This window comes from Sceloporus occidentalis, unplaced genomic scaffold (assembly GCF_023333645.1).
Source record: "Sceloporus occidentalis isolate IW3139 unplaced genomic scaffold, rSceOcc1.0.p SCAF_4, whole genome shotgun sequence".
NCBI lineage: Eukaryota > Metazoa > Chordata > Lepidosauria > Squamata > Phrynosomatidae > Sceloporus > Sceloporus occidentalis.
The window spans coordinates 186,900,419-186,920,806 of record NW_028316984.1 but is presented as its reverse complement, the minus strand read 5'-3'; the positions used below and the strand labels follow the sequence as shown (position 1 = coordinate 186,920,806).

Sequence of the window (20,388 nt, the reverse complement as noted above, 5' to 3'; positions counted from 1 at the left end):
CGACATACCTCCTATAATTCTCAGTCAAATCTTCTAAGTAAATTCTCTTTGCTGATTCCTTTTAGGAAGGCCTTCATTCGTGATTTCACTAAATTGTTGACAGTCTTTTACTTTTGTAAAAAGTACTTTGCTGATCAGAGATGTGTGACTTGCCCAAGGTCAACCAGTGGTTTTTTATGCTCGAGCGGGGAATCGAACCCGGATCTCCAGAGTTGTAGTCCAATGCTTAAATCACTACACCCCCACAGTGCATGTTTACCCAGAAATATACCCCACAGCATTGCACAGAAGTACCACATTGTCTTATTTACATCACAAACAAGCGTTTGCCTCCCCAAGTAAAGGCTAGATAGAATTGCAACACAGCTCCCATCATTCTCAGTGAAACCTTCCAAGTGACTTCTCTTTGCTAGGTGGTCTTTACCTGTCAGGAGCTGATGTTATATTATTATTTTCATCCTCATCCTCCTCATCCTCCACCTCCTCCTCACCCCCATGGCAGTTTTATAGTCTACCAAGTGTTACCACAGACTAGAGTTCTGGCCCATCAATGATCCAAATTTGTTGTGGGCCTTCAAGTCATTTTCGACTTATGGTGGCCAAATCATGAGGGTTTTCTTGGCACGATGAGTTCAGAGGAGGTTTGCCCTTGCCTTCCCTTGAGGCCAAAAGTGTGTGATATGCCCAAAGCCACCCAGTGGGTTTCGTGGCCAAGTCCGACACTCAAGCCATGCTGGCAGAGATGATCCAAGAACCTAGTGTGCTCTTGTTGGCCCAGGTGGCACGTTCTTGGGTGGATGGCACTAACTGCGATACTATCTCTGGCAATTTCTCTCGGATGCTTCTGTTTCTGTGGGCATTGCTCTCGCAGCACCTGTCTCCACTGGCACCGCCCTTGTTTTCTTGGCCCTGAGATGCTGAATCACATTGTGCCTGTTTCATCATCCTTTCCCTTTGTCTTCCACTCTGCTCTTTCCTTGGAGGAAAAGGAGGGGGGAAAGAACCTTTCTCTCTTGCCTTGCCTTTTTCCTTTTCTGACCTGGGACCCAAATGAAAGAAACTCTAGGGGCCCAGTCTCTCTGTCTCCCTCTCTTGCTCTTGCATAGACACCCATAGATCTGACTGGGAGGCCTGGCCTCAGACTGGGAGCCAAACTGGGAGGGATTCCCCTCCCCTCCTTGAGAGCAAGCCTCCAATGGAATGAATGGAATATAAATAGCAGCCAATGGCTGGTTGGCTTTGGCTGGGTATAAAAGGGATGGGAAGGTGGGGGCCAAGTTCCATTCGAGGCAGGTCTGTCTGGAAGAGCTGTCAGATTCCAAGAGGCTGGGAAAGAAAAGAAGAGAGCTGCTTCCCTTGCTTTTCTTTTTGCTCTCTTTTCTCTGAAACTCTAGGTAAGTAACCCAGGCAAAAAAAAAAGGAGCAGGTTCTGGTTCAGCAGTTAGCTTTGCAGGGCTTGGGGAGGGAAAGTGAAGTCCATCTAGCAGGGATTTTTTTTCCATTTTATTTTTCTTTGCTATTGGGAAAGACGCAAAAAAATCCTCTTTTTTTTTTAAAAAAAGGAAAAAACAAAACAAAACAGGATTTGTATTTTTGTATGCCAAGAAGCCCTCTTTTTTCCAATAGCTTTTGTAAATTTTGCATGCCTGCCCTTTTATTTAAAATAAGGGAGCCAAGAAGCCCTTTTATTCCAATAGCTTTTCTATTTTTGCATGCCTGAGCTTTTCTTTTTTTAAAAAATAAGGAAGCCAAGAAGCCCAATTTTTAAAATAGCTTTTGCTTTTTTTTTTTTTTTTGCATGCCTGCGGTTATTATTATTATTATTATTATTATTATTATTATTATTATTATTATTTTAATAAGGAAGCCAAGAAATCACCCCCTTTTTTTTAAAGGAAGAAAACCAGTTTTTGCATTTTTGGCATTTTTTTAAATATGAGGATCTTGCAAAAGGAGGCTTGATCATATTTGAAGGTCTTTTCTTTTGGGGAGGGGTTGCTAATGGCTGGTTAAGGGAAGGAAGGAAAGCAAGGTGGAGGATAACCAAGTCCAAGGAGAAGATGCTTCCCCGCAAGGTCTCCCTTGAAGAGAGCCAAAACTGCAGCCTCCATCCCCCTCATCCTCATCTGTTCCTTTGCAAGGCTGGCTCTGCCCCTTGGATCCCTCCTAGACTGGCATTTGCAGCATTTGGTATTTAGCAGGGTATTTGCATCCTTACAGGATCTTGCTCTTCCAGAGGAGTTCGTTACATAACGAGAGGCTGCTGCCGTTCCTTTCCCCTTCGTTCCTTTCCTCCTGGAGCTGGAAGGGAAAAGGAAGCCCTGGGCTGATGGAGGGAGGAGGCAGACCCATCATCCCCAGCAGGGGTTAGGAAGAGAGAAGCTAGCCCTGGCAGCCTCTGGCGTCCTCCTTTTCCCGGACCTGTCCTCCATGTCCACCTGCTGCCCAGGAGGCCTTCCAAAAGGTGCTCCAGTTTTTTGGGGAGCGGGATGAAGCAGCAGGGATTTATAGATCTAGGAGTGTTCTTTGAGTTTTTATTTGGTGGCATCCTCCATTTTTTCTGGAGTGTCCTACATTTTATCTGGCAGAGGCTGCGTCCACATGGCAAAAATAAACCGGTTTGACATCACTTTGACTGCCCTGACTCCATGCTATGGAATTCTGGGAAACCAAAACCAACTACAATTCCCAGTATTCCATAGCATGGAGCCATGGCAGTCAAAGCAGTGTCAACCCGGTTTATTTCTGCTGTGTGGATGCAGCCTGAGCCTCTGCCTTACCCTTCAGCTGGCTTTGGAGATCTGCCTCCCCTGTGCCCAGGTGAGATCCAAGGAAAGAGAGAGATCAAGAACCTCAAAACACCAAGGCATCATTGCCTGTGTGTGTGCATCTGTGTGTGTTTGTGTAGGCAGCTCTTTACAGCACTGCCTGGCAAGCTGGCATTGCGTCCTGTGCCAAACCCAAGTGGCCACATCCCTAACCGGCTCCTCTGCTCTTGCAAAAGGGAAGCCCAGGTTGGGGAGGCCCTGGGGGAGAAGGAGAGGGAAAGGGAAAGGCAGAGTGGGTCCTCCCTGGCACTCCCTTTTCCCTAGGGAAGCACCCAGTGCCCCTGGGCATCAAATTGGCAGAGCAGAGGGCAACGCAGGGTGACATTCCCTCCATTTCCGCCTGCTGCCCAGGAGGAATGTCAAGATGTCCTCTACTTTGAGCGGGACTCAGAAGCAGGGATTCATATTTATGGGAGTTTTGTAGCTTTTGTTTTTGCAGTTCCCTCCATCTTATTCTTCAATGTCCTACATTTTTGCAGTGCCTCATCCTCCTCTGCATTTAGGACATCTGGTTGCCCTGGGGCTCTGCTGTAGAAATCATGCAGGTTGATCTCGCTTTAATGGTCCTGGCTCCATCCTACAGAGTCCTGAGGCTTGTGGTTTGTGGCACTCTTTGGGCAGAGAAGGCACAAGACCTTGTCAAACTCCACATCCCAGGATTGTACCAGATGGAGCTGGAGCACTTACAGTGGTGTCAAACAGTATTACAGTGAGTCCTTGGTATCCGCAGGGGTTTGGTTCCAGGATACACACAGACATACACACATCATGGGTACTAAAATCCATGGATGCTCAAGTCCCATTATACACAGCAGGGTAGGGAAATGTTGTTCCTTATATAAAATAGGAAAATCAGGCTTTGCTTTTTGGAGATTGTATATTAGGACCAGATGGGATAAGGCACTGCAAAATGTAGGACACTGAAGAATAAGATGGAGGGCACTGCAAAAAAAAAAAGCTATAAACACTCCAATAAATGTACATTTGGGGGGATATTTTCAAGCCATGGATAGTTGAATCCATAGATAAAGGGTCTGTGTCTATGGAGGGGTGACTATAAACAGAAGAGAGAGAGAGAGAGAAAGATTGAGATTGAGAAGGAGGAGGCTTCCTATTACATCCACCTGCCAGGAAAGGGATTCCCCAATCTTGCTTTTTTCTGCTTTGCAGCAAAAATATATATTTATATGTCTACCTTTTGAAGGTGACCCCTTGGGACCAAGGACAGGAGGCACGCCTTAATGCAGCTCTGCCAAAGCTGGTGGAAAGAGGAGGAGGAAATGGGGAGAAACTCAAAGACAGAGATGCTGGCTAGTTTTATATCCCTGGCCTCCTCTGCCACTGATCCAATGCCTTGACCTTGTGCATATCCTTTAGTGTGACTGCTGGTTTCCTGCTGTGTGTTGGTCCCGGTCCCTGCATCTGGTGCCAGGAGGAGGAGGAACTGTAATGTTGGCCCAATGCCTGGCAACCTTCTGCCGTTGCCACCACAGGTGCCAGGCAGGGAGAGTGCTTGAATGTCTGGCAGGTAGCAACTTGAGTGGCAAGGTGACCTTGCTTAGTGGCCCAGCTTCTGTCCAGAGCCTGAGTAAAGTTAATCTCCCTTCCCTGCAGGAAGCGAGGTGACGCCTTTCCCCTCTCTTCTTCTCCTTGTTCTCCCTTAGCTCCTTGCAGTCAGGTGCCCACCATGCCATTCTCAAACAGCCACAACCTCTTGAAGAAGAACTACTCCGCCGAGGATGAGTATCCAGATCTGAGTACCCACAACAACCATATGGCTAAAGTGTTGACCTTGGAGCTGTATACCAAGTTGCGGAATAAGCAGACTTCTAGTGGATTTTCCGTGGATGATGTAATTCAGACTGGGGTGGACAACCCAGGTAAAGGATACGGGGCGGCCCTTCTTTGATCCGGATCTGTTCTCCCTCCATTAAATGAGGAAGTGCTGCTTTGAAAATGGCATCTCAAAATACCTCCTTATGAACCCTTCCAAAGGCCTACCTGCTTGGCACTGCCTGGATGTTTAAAGGTAGCTTGATTTGTTGAGGCATGCAAACTGAAAACACAGGTAGCTGCTTTGCAAAACCAATTTTACTCTAAAACCCTGTGTAAATGCTCTGCTAAATACTCAGTTTGATGCACAGCAAGAGAAATACAAGATCTTCTCTTTTTTTCTCCCCTGTTAAGAAACTTTGGAAACTTAATGTCCATTAAATTTGAGGGGTATATATGTATACAAAAAAACTCTCCTATGAAAACTTGATTATCCTCTGTGGCACTTCTTTGGCAAATAAAGGGGGAGCAGATCTTGGTGATATTTTGCAATCTTGTCTTTAACCCTGTAGTGTTCTGTGTGTTTTATCACTCTCTAGCAAGAGCAAAATGGCCCCCTTTAATAACCAGAAACTGCCTCCTGATGAGGAATACCCGGACCTGAGCACCCACAACAACCACATGGCCAAGGTCTTAACCCTGGAACTGTACCAGAAACTGAGAGACAGAGTCACCCCAAGTGGCTTCACCTTGGATGATACCATTCAGACTGGGGTTGATAATCCTGGTAAAAAACGAAACCAAAATCCGCCCAAAGCTTTGCGAATCTTCTCTGCAAAACCAGCTGATGTAACAGTGGCTTTTGCTTTGAGTGTGTGTTTGTTTGTGTGAGAGAGATGGGAGTACAGCTGTAACTCTGGAAATGCAAAAAAGCTGAAACAAGAAGCTTGGAGCAAATTTCTGTTACTTGAGTGTAACTGTGGAATGTATAATGCAGCTTCTTAATGCCTTTTCCCTCCTCAGTCACAGCTACTTTCTGACTTAGGGCCTGAATACAATAAAGCTGCTTCAGATCACTTTGGAGGTATGCTGTTTAAATGACATACACATCTTAAAAGGTCAGAAGCTGCGCCCTAGTCCTTAGGATTGGAGCATGGCTTTGGCACGGCTTCTGGCCTCTTAGGACACATGCATCATTTAAACAGCATACTTCCAAAGTGACCCAAAGCAGATTTATTTTGGTCTGTCTGTTCGGGCCCTTAGTAATAACACCCTTACAGATTACTGTCATGATAGACAATACATTTGAAAAAGACTGATAGTCTTATCCTTTATAAATTTGTCCAGACAGTCAGCTTGGTTTGTGTTGGACTAGGGTTCTGGGACACCCATGTTTGGAATTCCACTGGGTGACCCTGGAAAAGTCACACACTCTCTCAGCTTCAGAAGAAGGCAGTGATAAACCTCTCAACAAAACTTGGCAGGAAAACCTTATCTTAAATAAGTAAAGGGTTGCAATAAGTTCAAAATGACTTCAAGGCACATAACAATGAGCTTATCAGTAGTCATGAAAGCTAGTCTAAATATGAGTCTCCAGTGAAGAACAGCAAGGGAGGATCATTGTCATCTTGCATATGGGCTTTCTCTGGTAACTCATAGAACCTCTGTACCCAGGTGTGTCCACCATTTTGGAAAGAATTATTGTTAGTCATTCTCAGTGTTTTACCCTTCTGATGTTTTGAACTTCATTTCTTGGAATCATTGCATGGCTAGCTGGGGGTTCTGGAGGCTGAAATCCAAATTGTCAGGAGGACCAACATTTGAGAACCACTAGGCTAGATGAGAGCTTAGAAAAGTTAACTGTTTGGACTATGTGATGGTTGGACTACATAGCCATGCTATGTACAATTTTAGGAATTGTAGTCCAAATGGTTAACTCAGCTAGATGCCCTGCTTGTAGGTTTCTCAGTGACATCAACGCCAGGCTCAGCATTCTTTTATTGGTAATGAGACAATCTTCTATAACAGGGTTGGGGAAGTTGTGGTCCTCCAGATGTTGTTGGATTGCAGTTCCCATCATCCCTCACTACGGGGCAGACTGGCAGTGGGTGGTTGCACATCAGAGTCAGCAACATTCAGTAGACCACTGGTTGCCCAGCCCTGAACTATGGAAATCTGTGACTAGGATGTCTTCAACCCACACTGATCTGTTGGACAGAGTCAACTGTGCTGCAGCAGTGACTGCATTGTTTTCAAAATATTTTCTCAGCCATTGGGCTGCTTCTTAGTGGTGTATATTAGTTCTAGACCTAATGTTCTGTTGACTGTAATAAAAGCTTTTGGTTTTTAGTTTGAAATTCTGGACAATTCTTCCAGAATCTGAGAGCAAGTAATTCCTTACACATACACAGCAGTTGGATTCTTGTAGCCATCTGGATGTTGCTGGACTTAGTCCTAGCAGCCCTACCCAGTATAACCAAAGATGAGGAATGCTGGGCGTTGGCAGTCCAACATCATCCACAGGGCTCTGTTATTCCCACTCCTGGTTTAGATTGAAATTATCTTGGGTCTCAGCCTGGGAGAAAGGTGGCATATAAAGTAAATAAAATAAACAAATTAAAGCCCTTGCCATCATCCAGAATAAGGTGGTAAGACTGCTAAATGGACAGAATGGACAAAATGGCTTCACACTGCTGGGGGAGAAAGAAAACCCTCAAAATGTTATCTTGAATTTTTTCCTTAAATCTCCCTGCCAACAGAAAATTGTAGCATGAAGGAATGTCCAGTGCGTATGAGTGGCTGTGTGACTGTGTGCATGCCATCCATATTGCGTGTAAAAGTCTACTTTCCTGAGAAATATGGCTGGGTTAAATTAAAAATGTTTCTAGCCCTAACTGTTATGTCTGCTGAAATTGCTAAAGATTTCAAGAGGTTTTAACTCTTGTATTTTCAGTGCTCTGCATTAACTCCTTGTTCTCACTGGATTAAATTATGCAAAGGTATAAGTATGGCAGAGTGAATTGTAGAAGAAAGTACAGCCTCAGCTGGCATAATGTGCACTAATTGCAGAATTAGTATTGTTTGCATGCAGGATTTTAACATTAGCATGGAAAATGCACAACCTTGTATACAAAAGCAGTATTAACACTAGATGCCTATATAATGGATTTGGAAGGGAGAATAGTAATTTATATATCTACTGTTCAGTATTTTTCCAGTGACCTCCAGTGAAATTACATCCCATACTGTTTGCCATGCAACTTGGATAAATTAAACCAATTAATTGTGACTGGAGGAATAAACTAAACCAATTGTGACTGGAGGACTTAATTTTTTTGATTGCATAATTTTGAAGTAATCAGAGATATAGACTCTACTACAAATAACTGTTTTTTTAAAAACGTACATTTTTCTATGTAGTTAATAACCATTTTAATAAGACAGTGCACCAGATGGTTACACCAACTTGTATGTAAACTGTAAAATCTTAATGAATTAGGCTCTTACATTATAGCAAAACAAGGCTTGCTTAGGCCTCTTTTTTAAAAACCCCAGTGAGATGCAAAATCTGTAGTTTTTGCCTTGCTTTATAATTTTGAGTTGGGAATGCAAGCTGTTGTTCTCTTGGAATTGTACTTGAGCATCACCCAATATTCCTCTGGCTTGTTACTCTAGGCCATCCATACATTATGACAGTAGGATGTGTAGCTGGTGATGAGGAGTGTTACGACGTGTTTAAGGAACTCTTTGATCCTGTTATTGAGGACCGACATGGAGGTTACAAGCCTACGGATCAGCACAAGACAGACTTGAATGCTGATAACTTGCAGGTAGGTAAGCCTCTGAATAACAAGGAATACGTGACAGAATAGCCTGTTTTGATTGTACATGCATGTCCAATGGTCTTGCTCTCTCAAATTCATTCTGCTGCAATGCAATAGGCTTACCCAAAGGTGTTCCTGGTTTGGCCACAATATTACACAGGATGATTTGGTCTGAGTGCAGAAGGAGAAAGTTAGTGATGTTTCCCTCCCAAGCAAACTGTCAAAAAAACACGACTGCAGGCTGGAGTATAATCCCTCGTCCCGAGGCCTTCAAGATCTTTTAAAAGTTGAGATCTCTGCCTCTAAGACAGGGATGGGAATCATGCAGTCCTCCAGATGTTTTTGCACTGTAAGTCACAGTTGCCTTTGCCGGAATAAGGAGGTCTGCTGCGAGTTGCAATCCAGAAACATGTGGCATTGCTTCCCGCCCTTGCTTTAAGATGTCATAATGGTAGTATAGATATGTGTGCAGATGGAAATATTCAGACTTAGGTCTTGCCGTTGGGCCTATTATTCCTAATGTCTAGACTACAGCCTGGAAAAGTTTTTTCAGAATACAGCACCCAGTATCCCCCCACCAGCACAGTCACTGGCAATGCTAGCTTAGGGGTTTTGGGAGTTGTGGTCCAAAAACTAACTAAAACTGTTGCAACCTTTGGTCTAAGTTTAATTTCCTGGCTTGGCTGCTGCTGAATATTGCTACTCTCGGGAGATCTTACAAATCTCCCTCTTAAATTGGCATCTCATACCAGTGGATATTGTCCTTCCACCATCTCCCCAATTTCCTACAGTGCTGCTGTGACAACCTTAAACGTAACCCTCACCATCACCAGTATTGTGAAGCTTGGAACAAGGAATAGTCTTGAAAATTAAAATAACCAGGACTACTATTGAACATTCTCATTCAACTAGTAGAAGTTGTTTTACCCAGACCTTTATCCCAAAACAGGGGAAATCAATAAATGCACACTATAATTGGGTGTCAGGAAAGAAAGGAGTCCCATTACAATCTGGGGGGCTGTACAATAGTTGACTTTGGTTAATAATCCAAGCTGCAAATTCTCCTTCTCTAGCTCTTTGGTATTATTCAGATCAGATAATATCCTGAAGGAAAAATAAGATATAAAATATCCTGTTGTTAGTTCTGACTAGGGTAGATTCATTGAACCAACTGGAATTACCTCTATGTGTTGACATTCAACAGTTGAGTCAGTGGGTCTCCTCTAGCTGGGACTAACCAACAAGATTCTAGCCAAAGTAAGTGTGTTTGTATGCAGCAAGAACTATATAAATAAAATTGTAGTGGCTCCTCAGGATTGCTAGCTGACAGGACCTAATGGGCAAAATGAAGAGTTTTGCCCATTCAGGCCTATTGAAGAGTTGGCTCTGAGCATGAACCAAGCCCATTGGGCTGAGACAGGAGAGATCCAGGTTCAAGTCCCCGGTGAGGTTGTGAAATTCACTGGCTGAGCTTGGGCCAGACAGACATAAGTGGGAAGGAGGAGAGCTACACAAGTTACTGGGAGCTCATTGGAAGAAAGGCAAGATAGAAATACGTCATATTTGGATTACGTAAAACAAGGCAAGCTCAAGACCATCTTTTGTTTTGTGTGGCAAGTCTTGGCTTGTATGGAGGTGAGCCATAAAATACATCTTCCCCTCTCTGAGAGCGCTCATGCTTCATTGACCTACAAGACCTTGACCACAAATTGCTTTAAAATGCTTCCTTCTGTAGGACTCAAAACACAATACTTTAAGCTAGGAGCTGGCCTTGTTTAAAGCATTTGGAGAGAATGTATAAAAAAGCACTGACCTCTGCTAGCAAAGGCTAAACAGATTTAGGCCATCCCTCGTAATTGGCTGTAGCAGACAGAAGTCTGGCTATTACTGTTAGTTCCACCTAGAGTAGATGCACTGAATCAAGGGGATTTACCTACATATTGGTTCATCACTAGTCAATTGGTTAAATAAGAATATTCTTGTTGGAACTAAACAGACTGGATGCAACTGAGAACTTGTGAGCTGCTGGTTGGGAACTGGATATCAAGTGTTTTATAATTAATGGTGGGGGGGGGCAGGGAGAATCTGCTCAGGCTTCAGCACTAAAGCTTAACAGAATGACTTGTGCTAATGCTAAATAATACTTGCTTGCCCTCATTAAATGGTGAGCATTACATGAGCAGGTGATTCAAGGTAACACTCGACACCGGATCATCTGCTCTTCAGGAGAGGCTACTTAATATGTTTATTCCATCCTGCAGGGTGGTGATGACCTGGACCCCAACTACGTCCTAAGTTCGCGTGTCCGAACTGGTAGGAGCATTCGTGGCTTCTGCCTTCCCCCTCATTGTAGCAGAGGAGAGAGACGTGCTATTGAAAAGCTTTCTGTGGAAGGTACGGTTCAGCAATACTTGTTGCTTGCGAGTTTGTGGCCCAAATGTAATTAACCTGGCTTAGTTTTGAAAATAACCCAGTAGTCAACTGGACAATCAAGAATATCCCAGGACATTAGGACTTGAATCCATGAAATAGATCTGTTGAATCAGTGGGATTTACCCAGGTGTTACTTCACCATTCCACAATTGCTTTAAGGGGGTTACTCTAGTTGGGACAATCAAAGGGGGTGACCAAGTTCTTTCAGGTTGTACCAAATTAATATCTCTGGTACAAGCTGGAAAATGAGAATTTGGTACACATGTGGGGCCAAGTTGGTTGTTTTTAGCCTTTAGACCTCCATATATCTTGAACTGTCCTAGTCAGTATGGCTAGTGTGTCAGGTGGTTGGGGAGGTGATCTACCAAACTTCTGGAGGGTCAAAGGTTGAGATCTAATGGGCCAAAACAGTGCATTTTTACACCTCTGTGAAAGAGGAATGCTTATGTCAAACAGTCAAATGCAGAGGTAGCCAAACCACACCTGGAATAAGATGCTGTGCTGTATTTCTGCTAAACCTTTCATGTGCTTGAATTAGTCTTGGCATGACACCAAGAAGCTCTTGTCCCACAATGAGAATGCAGGCCCCTCATGGCATTAAACAACCTATGTTTAACAAGAGCTAACAATGATAGATTGACTTAAGGAGGAAACAGAGGCCCACTTTCTGAGAGAGAAGTAATGCATTCAGTTTGCCTTGTTTGATTCTCTCCAGCTCTTAACTTCTTAGGAAATGGTCAATTCATTACCTGGCTGTGGATAGTTTTTTTTTAAAGGTAGGGTTGTATGCACGAGCCAGAAGGCCCTTGTTCACCCCAGCCTTGTGTCATGTAGTTGAGATGACATAGGCCAAAACCCTGGGGCCAGGATCAAGCCCAATCCTGGTAGACCAGACACGGATCCAGTGGATATGGTCTGATCCAAGGGTAATATAACCTCTGGTTTATTGCTGAACTTCCTGGAAACTCCATGGCAGTCCTTAACTGTTTTATACACTGCCCTGCACTCCTTCCCTTGCCATGCATTGCTCCAATGGAGAAGCTCCTCATCACTGCATCTGATGTGGAAATGGGGTGCCTAGCCCTGTGATGCAGCCAGGCACCCTGTTTCCACATCAGACATGGTGTCAGGAAACGTCTCAGTTGGAGCAACTGCATGACAAAGTAAGGAATGTGTGCTGGTTCTCAGATCAGTATGGGGACCAACTTGGGCAAGTACCAGGGCCAGGATAGCACAGGCTCAGCCCCTGCTATCCTGGCCTGTCTGCTTAGTCCCCCAGAGAGCGCTTAGGATGACTGGCTAACCTTAATTTTGGTGTACCAAGCAGTGGGAGACCTTGGGTGGGTGGGAGAATATACACACACAAAGATCTGGTAGTAAGATAGAAAAATAATTTTGTTTGAATTCTCCTCCCTGAACTGTGTGTTTAACTCTTTTGAGCCACAACAAATCCTGCAAGCATCTTATCTTGTCTCCTAGCTTTGGCTAGCCTGGAAGGGGACCTCAATGGAAAGTACTATGCACTGAAGAACATGACAGATGCTGAGCAGCAGCAGCTCATTGATGATCACTTCCTGTTTGACAAGCCTGTTTCTCCATTGCTCTTGGCCTCTGGAATGGCAAGAGATTGGCCTGACGGCCGGGGTATTTGGTAAGTCATGTTTAATAGAAATATAACATCTTTGAATTGATGCTTCTGGCTTCCCAAAGGACATGAGCATAGCTTATAGCTTCCAGAATCCTACATTTGGCATGGCAAGTGGATTCAGTGGGTATGAGGTCAAGCCTTTTTAAAGTTGTGGTTAGAATGCAGTCTCTTAATGTGGAAAATGGTCTTGGGGCATTAGCTGCCACATAATGTCCTGCTTTTAAAGGTTACTGTTCAACATCCTGATATTTTGGTCTAGAAAATGCTGCATGTCTTAAGAATACTTTGGGAGCATAGTGACAGCTTGGTACAGCCTGTCTAGTCCAACAGTCATCACTGAGACAGAAGAGCCGCCTTATGTCTGTAGACTCTGGGTCTGCTCAAATGCATCAAATTAAGCATTTGAAACTATCTCATACCAAATCTTTATAGCATAATAAGAAACATGAGAGTCCTTCATTAGAGTTGTTTCTCAGTGTGTTACATGTCCTTCAAACAACCGCAGGGGAAAAAACATGATTCCAATAAACTGGGTTAGAACTGATATAATAGCTTCATGGCTAGAGTAACTTGACCTCAGAAAAACCAACTGCAGACTGATGACTCATCCAGTATATCACAAAGCATTTGCCAGTTCATCCCTGGGATTCCCTTTCTCAAGGATTTGTGAGGTTTGTTTGTTTAGAACTGGTAGAACCATCCACAAAGGCTATGCAAATCAATCAGAGCTCCAAACTGTAACCAGGATGCATATTTGGATTGGAAATCCAAACCTCAGCTAAGCTCTTACATCATACTTGTATTGTGTGAATCAACACTCAAGTAGTAATTAAGTGGTGGATGTGCTACACCACTTCTCCCAATTGCCTATCTCTGAATGTGTTTGCTGTTTCCTCAATCCCAATGAATGAAGTGGCAATAACAGATAGTTTTGCACTATCCAAGACTAGACAACTGCATGTGCAACTCCCTTACATAACTGTGAACTGAATCTAGACATGATGCCATGACCAAAAAAGTACAACTTCTAGTCATAAATGAATTAATGTCCAAAATTCGGGTTTTGTTGGAGCCATACAAAGTAAATCCACATTGACACTTTTTTCAGTTGGAAGGTGTCTTTGATATTCTGCTCCAGTGGTAGACATGGTGTCTCGCTTCCTAAGTTCTATAGCAGGGTAGCCAACCCAGTGGCCTTTCGCTGTTTTGGATTATAACTACCATAAATCCCAGTTAGCATGGCCAAAGGATGGGGATTATTTGACCTGTGGTCCAAAACTTATGGAAGACATATATTGTCTGCCTCTGTAAGGTAAATATAGATATCTAATACCCTTTACAACAATATTTGAATTTGCTTAGGCAGAGAAACCATCTTGACTAGTCAGGATCTGGATGCAAACTTTCAGGTACAAGTCCAGCATGGTTTTGAGCTTGTAATGCTTAAAATGATTTTTTTAGAAAGCTACCTGGGAAGATTCCTTCTAGGAATATTTAAAATATGTTCTTTATATTTTTGCTTCTTAAGTAGAAGAAAACTGCATCTTTGGGAAGCTGGATGGGGAGAGAAAATGCAAGTCTTCTAGGCACCTAGACTAAGTCCTGCATTTTTTGTAACTATTTGTATAACTGTCCATTTCTGAAGGTTTTATTTATGTAACCGTTCAGTGGGTTTTTGGAAACCTACTTCTGGCATGGAATTTAAACCCCACTCCTCTAATTTGATATTAAGAACCAACAGAACTGATTGCTGTCCATGGTAGCTGGCAGTCAGGAATACAGAGACAGAAGGCATCTTCAGCAAAACTCCATAAATGATTTTCTTAATTTACAGTGATTAAATCTGAAATGCTTGGGTCCAGAAACATTTTGGATTCCACCCCCCCCCCCCCCCGATTTTGGAATATTTGCATAATCGTGGAGATAGGACCCAAGTCTTAATTCTTTACATTATTATTATTATTATTATTATTATTATTATTATAGTTTATTTCTATAGTGCTGTACACGTACACAGCACTGTACATACAGATAATTAATCAATAAAAGTATACAACCTGACAATGGTGTACAATCTACAATGTATTTATATTTTATATATATCTTATACACATAGCCTGAAGGTAATTTTATACACAATATTTTAAAATAATTTTGTACATGAAACAAAGTTTGTGTACACTGAAAAATGTCACTGTCTCAGCTGTCCATGAAAAAAGTTTTGTTTTTTGGAGTATTTTGGAATTCTGAATAAGGGAGACTCCGACTGATATATCCCTAAAGTTTCTAACTTGAAATGGAGTTGATAAAGAATGAGAATTGGAACTGAAGGGGGAAGGTTCTCAACTTACTCATATATTATACCTATATATTACACCTATCTGTACTGTCACCTTCTTAGATAATGCTACTGTGCTTGAGCTATAACCTAGGAGAACTCAAATGTCCTTGGCTGCTGGAGCACACAATACACTTACTTTGCTGGAACAAAGTAAGGACATGCCTCCTCCATCTCTGGATGAGAGACTGCCTAAGAAGTTATCTCACAAATATTACTGGAAGATAATTATGTGCTAGGCCCAACAGCACTGACAGGTTATTTCAGAAAGTACAAACTCATGATGCAAGTCAATGTTTCTGACTCTTTGATCCCCAAAATGTTTTGAACTTCAACTCGTGGGGGCTGACCATTGGCTAAGTTACCTGGGACTTCTGGGAGCTGAAGTCCAAAATCCCTACAAAACCCAACGTTGAGAATCACTGGCAACAAATTAACACATAGCTCTATTTATTAGCTCTGTAGCTTGTGTAAAAAAATGTGGATCATTCAACCAATTTCCTGGTTTATCTCCCCTCAGGCACAATGACAACAAGACCTTCCTTGTCTGGGTCAATGAGGAAGACCACCTTAGAGTTATTTCCATGCAGAAAGGTGGAAATATGAGAGAAGTTTTTACCCGGTTCTGTACAGGGCTAACACAGGTAAATTATGATTGCTGGTAGAGCTGCATGGAAACTTCCTGAAGGTGGTGAATTGGTGCAGGCTTCCTCTGCAGTGCTCAATCCAAAATGCTGACTTAAGTGTTGGCTCTAAAATAAATGCAGCAGCATGCGCTGGCTGGGCTGTGAATTCCCAGTCCAGACACAGCTTCTGGTGCAGTGCGCTTGAAGGAAAGAACGCAGATTCCCTCTGACAGCACAACTCTGCTGGCCAACACTGTAGTAGTACCTGCCTGCTTTTTCTTTTTCTTTTGCAGGAATAGAAATATAAAAGCATTAACCCAATAAAGAAGTCTTGTCCCTCAAATTTCTGATCAGTATTGGAATGTTAAGAGCTTTGCTTGCTTAAACAACCTTCTTCTAAGTCTTTACATGTCTATAGATGTAAACGAATAGCAGATAGACATACTGTTTCCAAATTAATACACAAGAACACTATAAAAAGGTGTGTTGCAAGATTTATCTTGACTGAGCATTGAAAGGGATAGTTGCCCTGCCTGCATATAAATTCTCATAATTTTCTGTTTTTCCATCTAGATTGAAACGCTCTTCAAATCCAAAAACTATGAATTTATGTGGAATCCCCACCTTGGCTACATCTTGACCTGCCCATCCAACCTTGGCACAGGTCTCCGTGCAGGAGTCCATATTAAATTGCCCAACCTTGGCAAGCATGAGAAATTTGGTGAAATCCTCAAGAGGCTGAGGCTGCAGAAACGTGGCACAGGTGAGAAACTGAAAACTTGGTATCTTTTTCTTCTCCCTTGTCTTTGAATTGACTGTCTGTTCTTTAGCCAGGACAAAGTGAAACCTGTAAAACTGCCACAGAAGCAATGCAAAAGGAACAGGACATTAAAACAAAACATTACTGTCTGCAAGCATTTATAATTCTCAGCATGAAAACAAATGAAACGCAAAAGGCCTGTGCCAAAAAAGAAGAGAACAGATTTTTAACCGATGCCAAAAAGCATTGTTCTTTGATAAAAAAGGCTAAAGCCTTTTAAAGCTTGAAACTTAACTATGTGTGTGCCTCAGTTAATGAAGTAGATATGTTCCTGCACATTGCTGCTTTAACAGCAAATTTCATACCAGTGTCAGAAACAGCATGGAAAGAATAAGGATGAGTTCCTAGTCCACAAAAAGAGATTACCAGTTCAACAGATTTCAGTCAACTTTTTTTAAAATTTAAAATGAACAATATGCATATGTGAAATGAAACAATCAGGTCAGATATGGCCTTGTTTAAGTAAACACAAACATTCTGAACATTTTAGAGATTTGAAAACTTCTTCCAAAATGCATCCAGGAATTCTTCCCATCCCCAATTTCCATGTTTCTTGTGATTTCCAGTTTGATGGCCAAACTTATTTAGATCTATGCTTCTTTTTTTAAAAAAAAATGCTGGGGTAATTAGTGAGGCAGGCTTTCCCCCTTTCTCTCTGTTTTGCTGTCTGTTCAGTAAAGGACTCTCAAAGCAGCAGCTGTTTACTTTGCCTGTTGTAGGAAGGTCCACACAGTTACAACAGGAATGGCTAGAACATGATCCCTTTTTCCCCAAGCTCAAACTTTATTTCAGCCATACACAGAAAATCCATGTTTCTCTAGCCCTCCTTCACTGGCCTCCCAATGTTGATGCTTCTAAATAAACTTCGACTTAGACTGAGGACAAGGAGGAAAAGGCAAGGGGAGCAGGGTGTAAAAAGACTTTTGTGAAAAGGAGCTTTTTTGTCAGAGGCTTTGTTAATGGAGGTATGCCTGTACTTCTATGTAGGGGTGGGTTTTGCAAATAAAGAAAAGAAAATTGAACAGTTTCCAAGCATAGTTGTATACCTTCAATTTGACTTGCTTTAACTCTGACTGGTTTATTACCAAAGTACACACTGGACCTTTAAGGCAGGGCCAACCCAAGACATTTGGCTGCCTGAGAGTGCTTCCTTTTGTCCTGTGTACAACAGCCAGTGGGACTGGCATCTGAAAATTCTATGATGGTTCAGGATCCTCTTGCAAACCTGAAGGCAACAGGTTAGTTTAAGAGGCTCCAGGATATAGGCTGTGTGGCACATTGCTCTATCCTAGATAATTCACTGCTGTCTGAAGAGACCATCTCATTCCACCTAACAATAAGGCTGACTTTGCTTGGATGTCCTCTCTGACCTGAAAGATGACATACCCTTTGGCTGCTTTAGCTTATAATCCCAAGGTAGCACCTCTGTAGCCAGCGTAGTGTAATCATTTGACTCTGGAGACCAGAGTTCGATACCCCGCTCGACCATGAAACCCACAGGGTGACCTTGGGCAAGTTACATGCGCTCAGCCTTAGGGAAGGCAATGGAAAACATCCTCTGAACAAATCTTGCCAAGAAAACCCAATGATAGGTTTGCTTAAGGGTCCGCATAAGTTGGAAATTACTTTAAGGCACAGAACAACACAACATTCCTGTAGCAGACAGCTCAGATAACACTCAAAATTGATGCTCAGACAGTAACATCAGATTTGGCATGAACATGAAATCTAAGCAGGGTTAGCTTTTGAATGGGAAACCACCAATGAATACCAGGTACTGTAGGCTACATTTCAGAGGTAGGAACTGGCAAAACCACCTCTGAGTATACCGTGCCTAAGAAAACCCTGTGAAATTTCATTGGGTGTTTATCAGGGCAATAGTCAGCTCTTTAAATCACTGTCTGTGTTGGGCAGCTGTTTGCAAATAATCCCGTAAACAGAAGAGGTGAATTCCTCAGGCCAATGTCGTAAATTGCCATGGAGACAAAGTCTATTTTAGGTTTTGTTTCATTTGGTGCAGGAAGTGCTAGGAGGCATGGACTTGCCTGACTTGGTGTTGCTCAACATCCGATAGCTGAAGCATGGGATTCACTTCCAGAATGCAAGAACTTAAAAACAACACCTGATTAGTTCCTTTTATGTCCTGCCTTTCATTCAGTGAGCTCAAAGTGATGTACATGGCTCTTTTATTCTCATAACCACCCAGCAAGGTAGTAGAGGCTGGCAGTGTCTGTGACTATCCCAAGGCCATTGAGGGAATTTCATGCTCAGTCAGATATTAGTTTCACCATTCCACGATACTGCTTGTCCAGCCACCATCTCCTGATTCATACCCAGCATGGCTGAAAGGTGGACAATCTCCAGCAGGGTTTAAGAGGTCATGCAGGCAGCTTCACAAAGGCTTCATGGCTGAACTACCTGCAGTAAACACGGTACAGTTACCTGTTCTTACGGGGTCTGATGAAGAGGTAGGAAGCCCAGAACTGTGACCTATGCAGGGACATTAGTATGTAGAGAGATCTTGTAGCACCTTTGATATTAATAGTGCTAGTTGTTTATGTCACAACATCATTAATAAACATAATAGCAATGTGTGGAAGCAGCTGCTTAATCTGATTGCTGTCTTTTATTTCTTTGTGGGTTTTTAGGTGGTGTGGACACCGCTGCAGTGGGAGGAGTGTTTGATGTCTCAAATGCTGACCGGCTTGGATTCTCCGAGGTGGAGCTGGTACAGATGGTGGTCGACGGGGTGAAATTGCTGATTGAAATGGAAAAATGCCTTGAGAAGGGGCAGTGCATTGACGACCTCATCCCTGCTCAGAAATGAAAAGCACTTTAACATCCCAACATCCCTATGCTTCTTCCTAACTTATTGGATGAATAATACAAAAAAAGAGAGGAAAAACAACCATGAAATGCTCCAATCAAAACCCTGGAGTCTACAGAGAAATCCCCACTTAGTAACACTTGTAGAAAGTCTTCCATCCATCTGTGTTAGAGTTTATTTTTTGATGGCTAAATTGTCATGGAGAAACTGAAATAAAACCATTGTTTGGCTTGAAAAATGTCTTGATTGTCATCTAGTTTTTTAAAAAAATATGTAGCAGTTGAGAGCCAGTGTGGTGTTGTGGCTTGAGTATTGGATTACGATCCTGGAGACTAGGGCTCAATTCCCCACTTGGCCATGAAATCCAGAAAGTGCCCTTGGGTAAATCACATGCTTTCAGCCTTAGGGGAAGGCAATGGCAGACTTCTGAACAAATCTTGCCAGGAAAACCCATGATAGGGTTGCCATAAGTCTGAAACGACTTGAAGACACACACACACACAAAAACAATTTAGCAGTTAAGACAGCAGTCTCATGGAAAAGCAAATTCTTTCTACCATCTCACTATTTGGCTGTGGCAAGCTAGCAGGGGTACAGGTGATGGATATGGCAGGTCCTCCCCTGGCCTTTGCTTACATGTTTTACATTGTAAATAAGGCTTTTCCTTAGCTCATGCAGTGCAGATGTGAAGGTTGAGTTAACCAAAGTTAGAGACAAGGGCTGGCATACTGTGTTGCATGCATGGATTTACAAACTAGATCCATGACTGTTCCATATTCACTAACACTACATAGTCATGATTGTGGCACTATTGCCACAATTGTAAACACCCTTCCAAACCTATTTTACCAGGCAACAGCCACATTGAGATATGGAGGTCTGTTTGGCTGACCATCAGGGCACTAGAGGATGACTTTTCCACCTCTCCTACCAGTGAACAAGGCTGTGACAATTTGAAGCAGGTGCCCTGTCACAATTCCTTGTTGCAACCCCATTGGATGGCATGAGGGAGTTAGAAATGTCATCCTCCTATATCCTGCCCTGATCACCAGTTGAACAGATCTCCATGTCTTGTGGCTATTGCGTGGTAAAGTAAGTTTGGGAGTGGCAGGGTGGGCCAGGAGATAATACTGAGTTACATCTCCATAACTAAGTAGGTGAAGTAGAATATGGCACCTCTTAATTTGAGACCAATGGTGCCTGATGGCTCCCATGAAAAAGTAATAATGGTGAGGATCCAGTTGTTGACTTAAACATAAACCAGGTTTTTG

The 20,388-nt window shown here is 42.8% G+C and overlaps 1 protein-coding gene across 2 annotated transcripts; it reads left to right on the top strand.

Annotated features, from left to right (window-relative positions):
• Positions 1 to 1,225: 1,225 nt before the first annotated feature.
• CKB (creatine kinase B) lies at positions 1,226 to 19,357 on the top strand. Of its 2 annotated transcripts, none has more exons than XM_089522616.1 (8): positions 1,226 to 1,394; positions 4,493 to 4,708; positions 8,277 to 8,431; positions 10,687 to 10,819; positions 12,338 to 12,509; positions 15,365 to 15,488; positions 16,044 to 16,233; positions 18,939 to 19,357. In XM_089522616.1, exons 1-8 carry the CDS (start codon positions 1,226 to 1,228, stop codon positions 19,115 to 19,117), a joined length of 1,338 nt encoding a protein of 445 aa, XP_089378742.1. In that variant the 3' UTR covers positions 19,118 to 19,357. The 2 variants fall into 2 exon arrangements, with proteins under 2 accessions (XP_089378742.1, XP_089378743.1); XM_089522617.1 differs by lacking the exon at positions 4,493 to 4,708 and adding an exon at positions 5,201 to 5,388 and having other exon boundaries at positions 1,304 to 1,394.
• Positions 19,358 to 20,388: the final 1,031 nt, after the last annotated feature.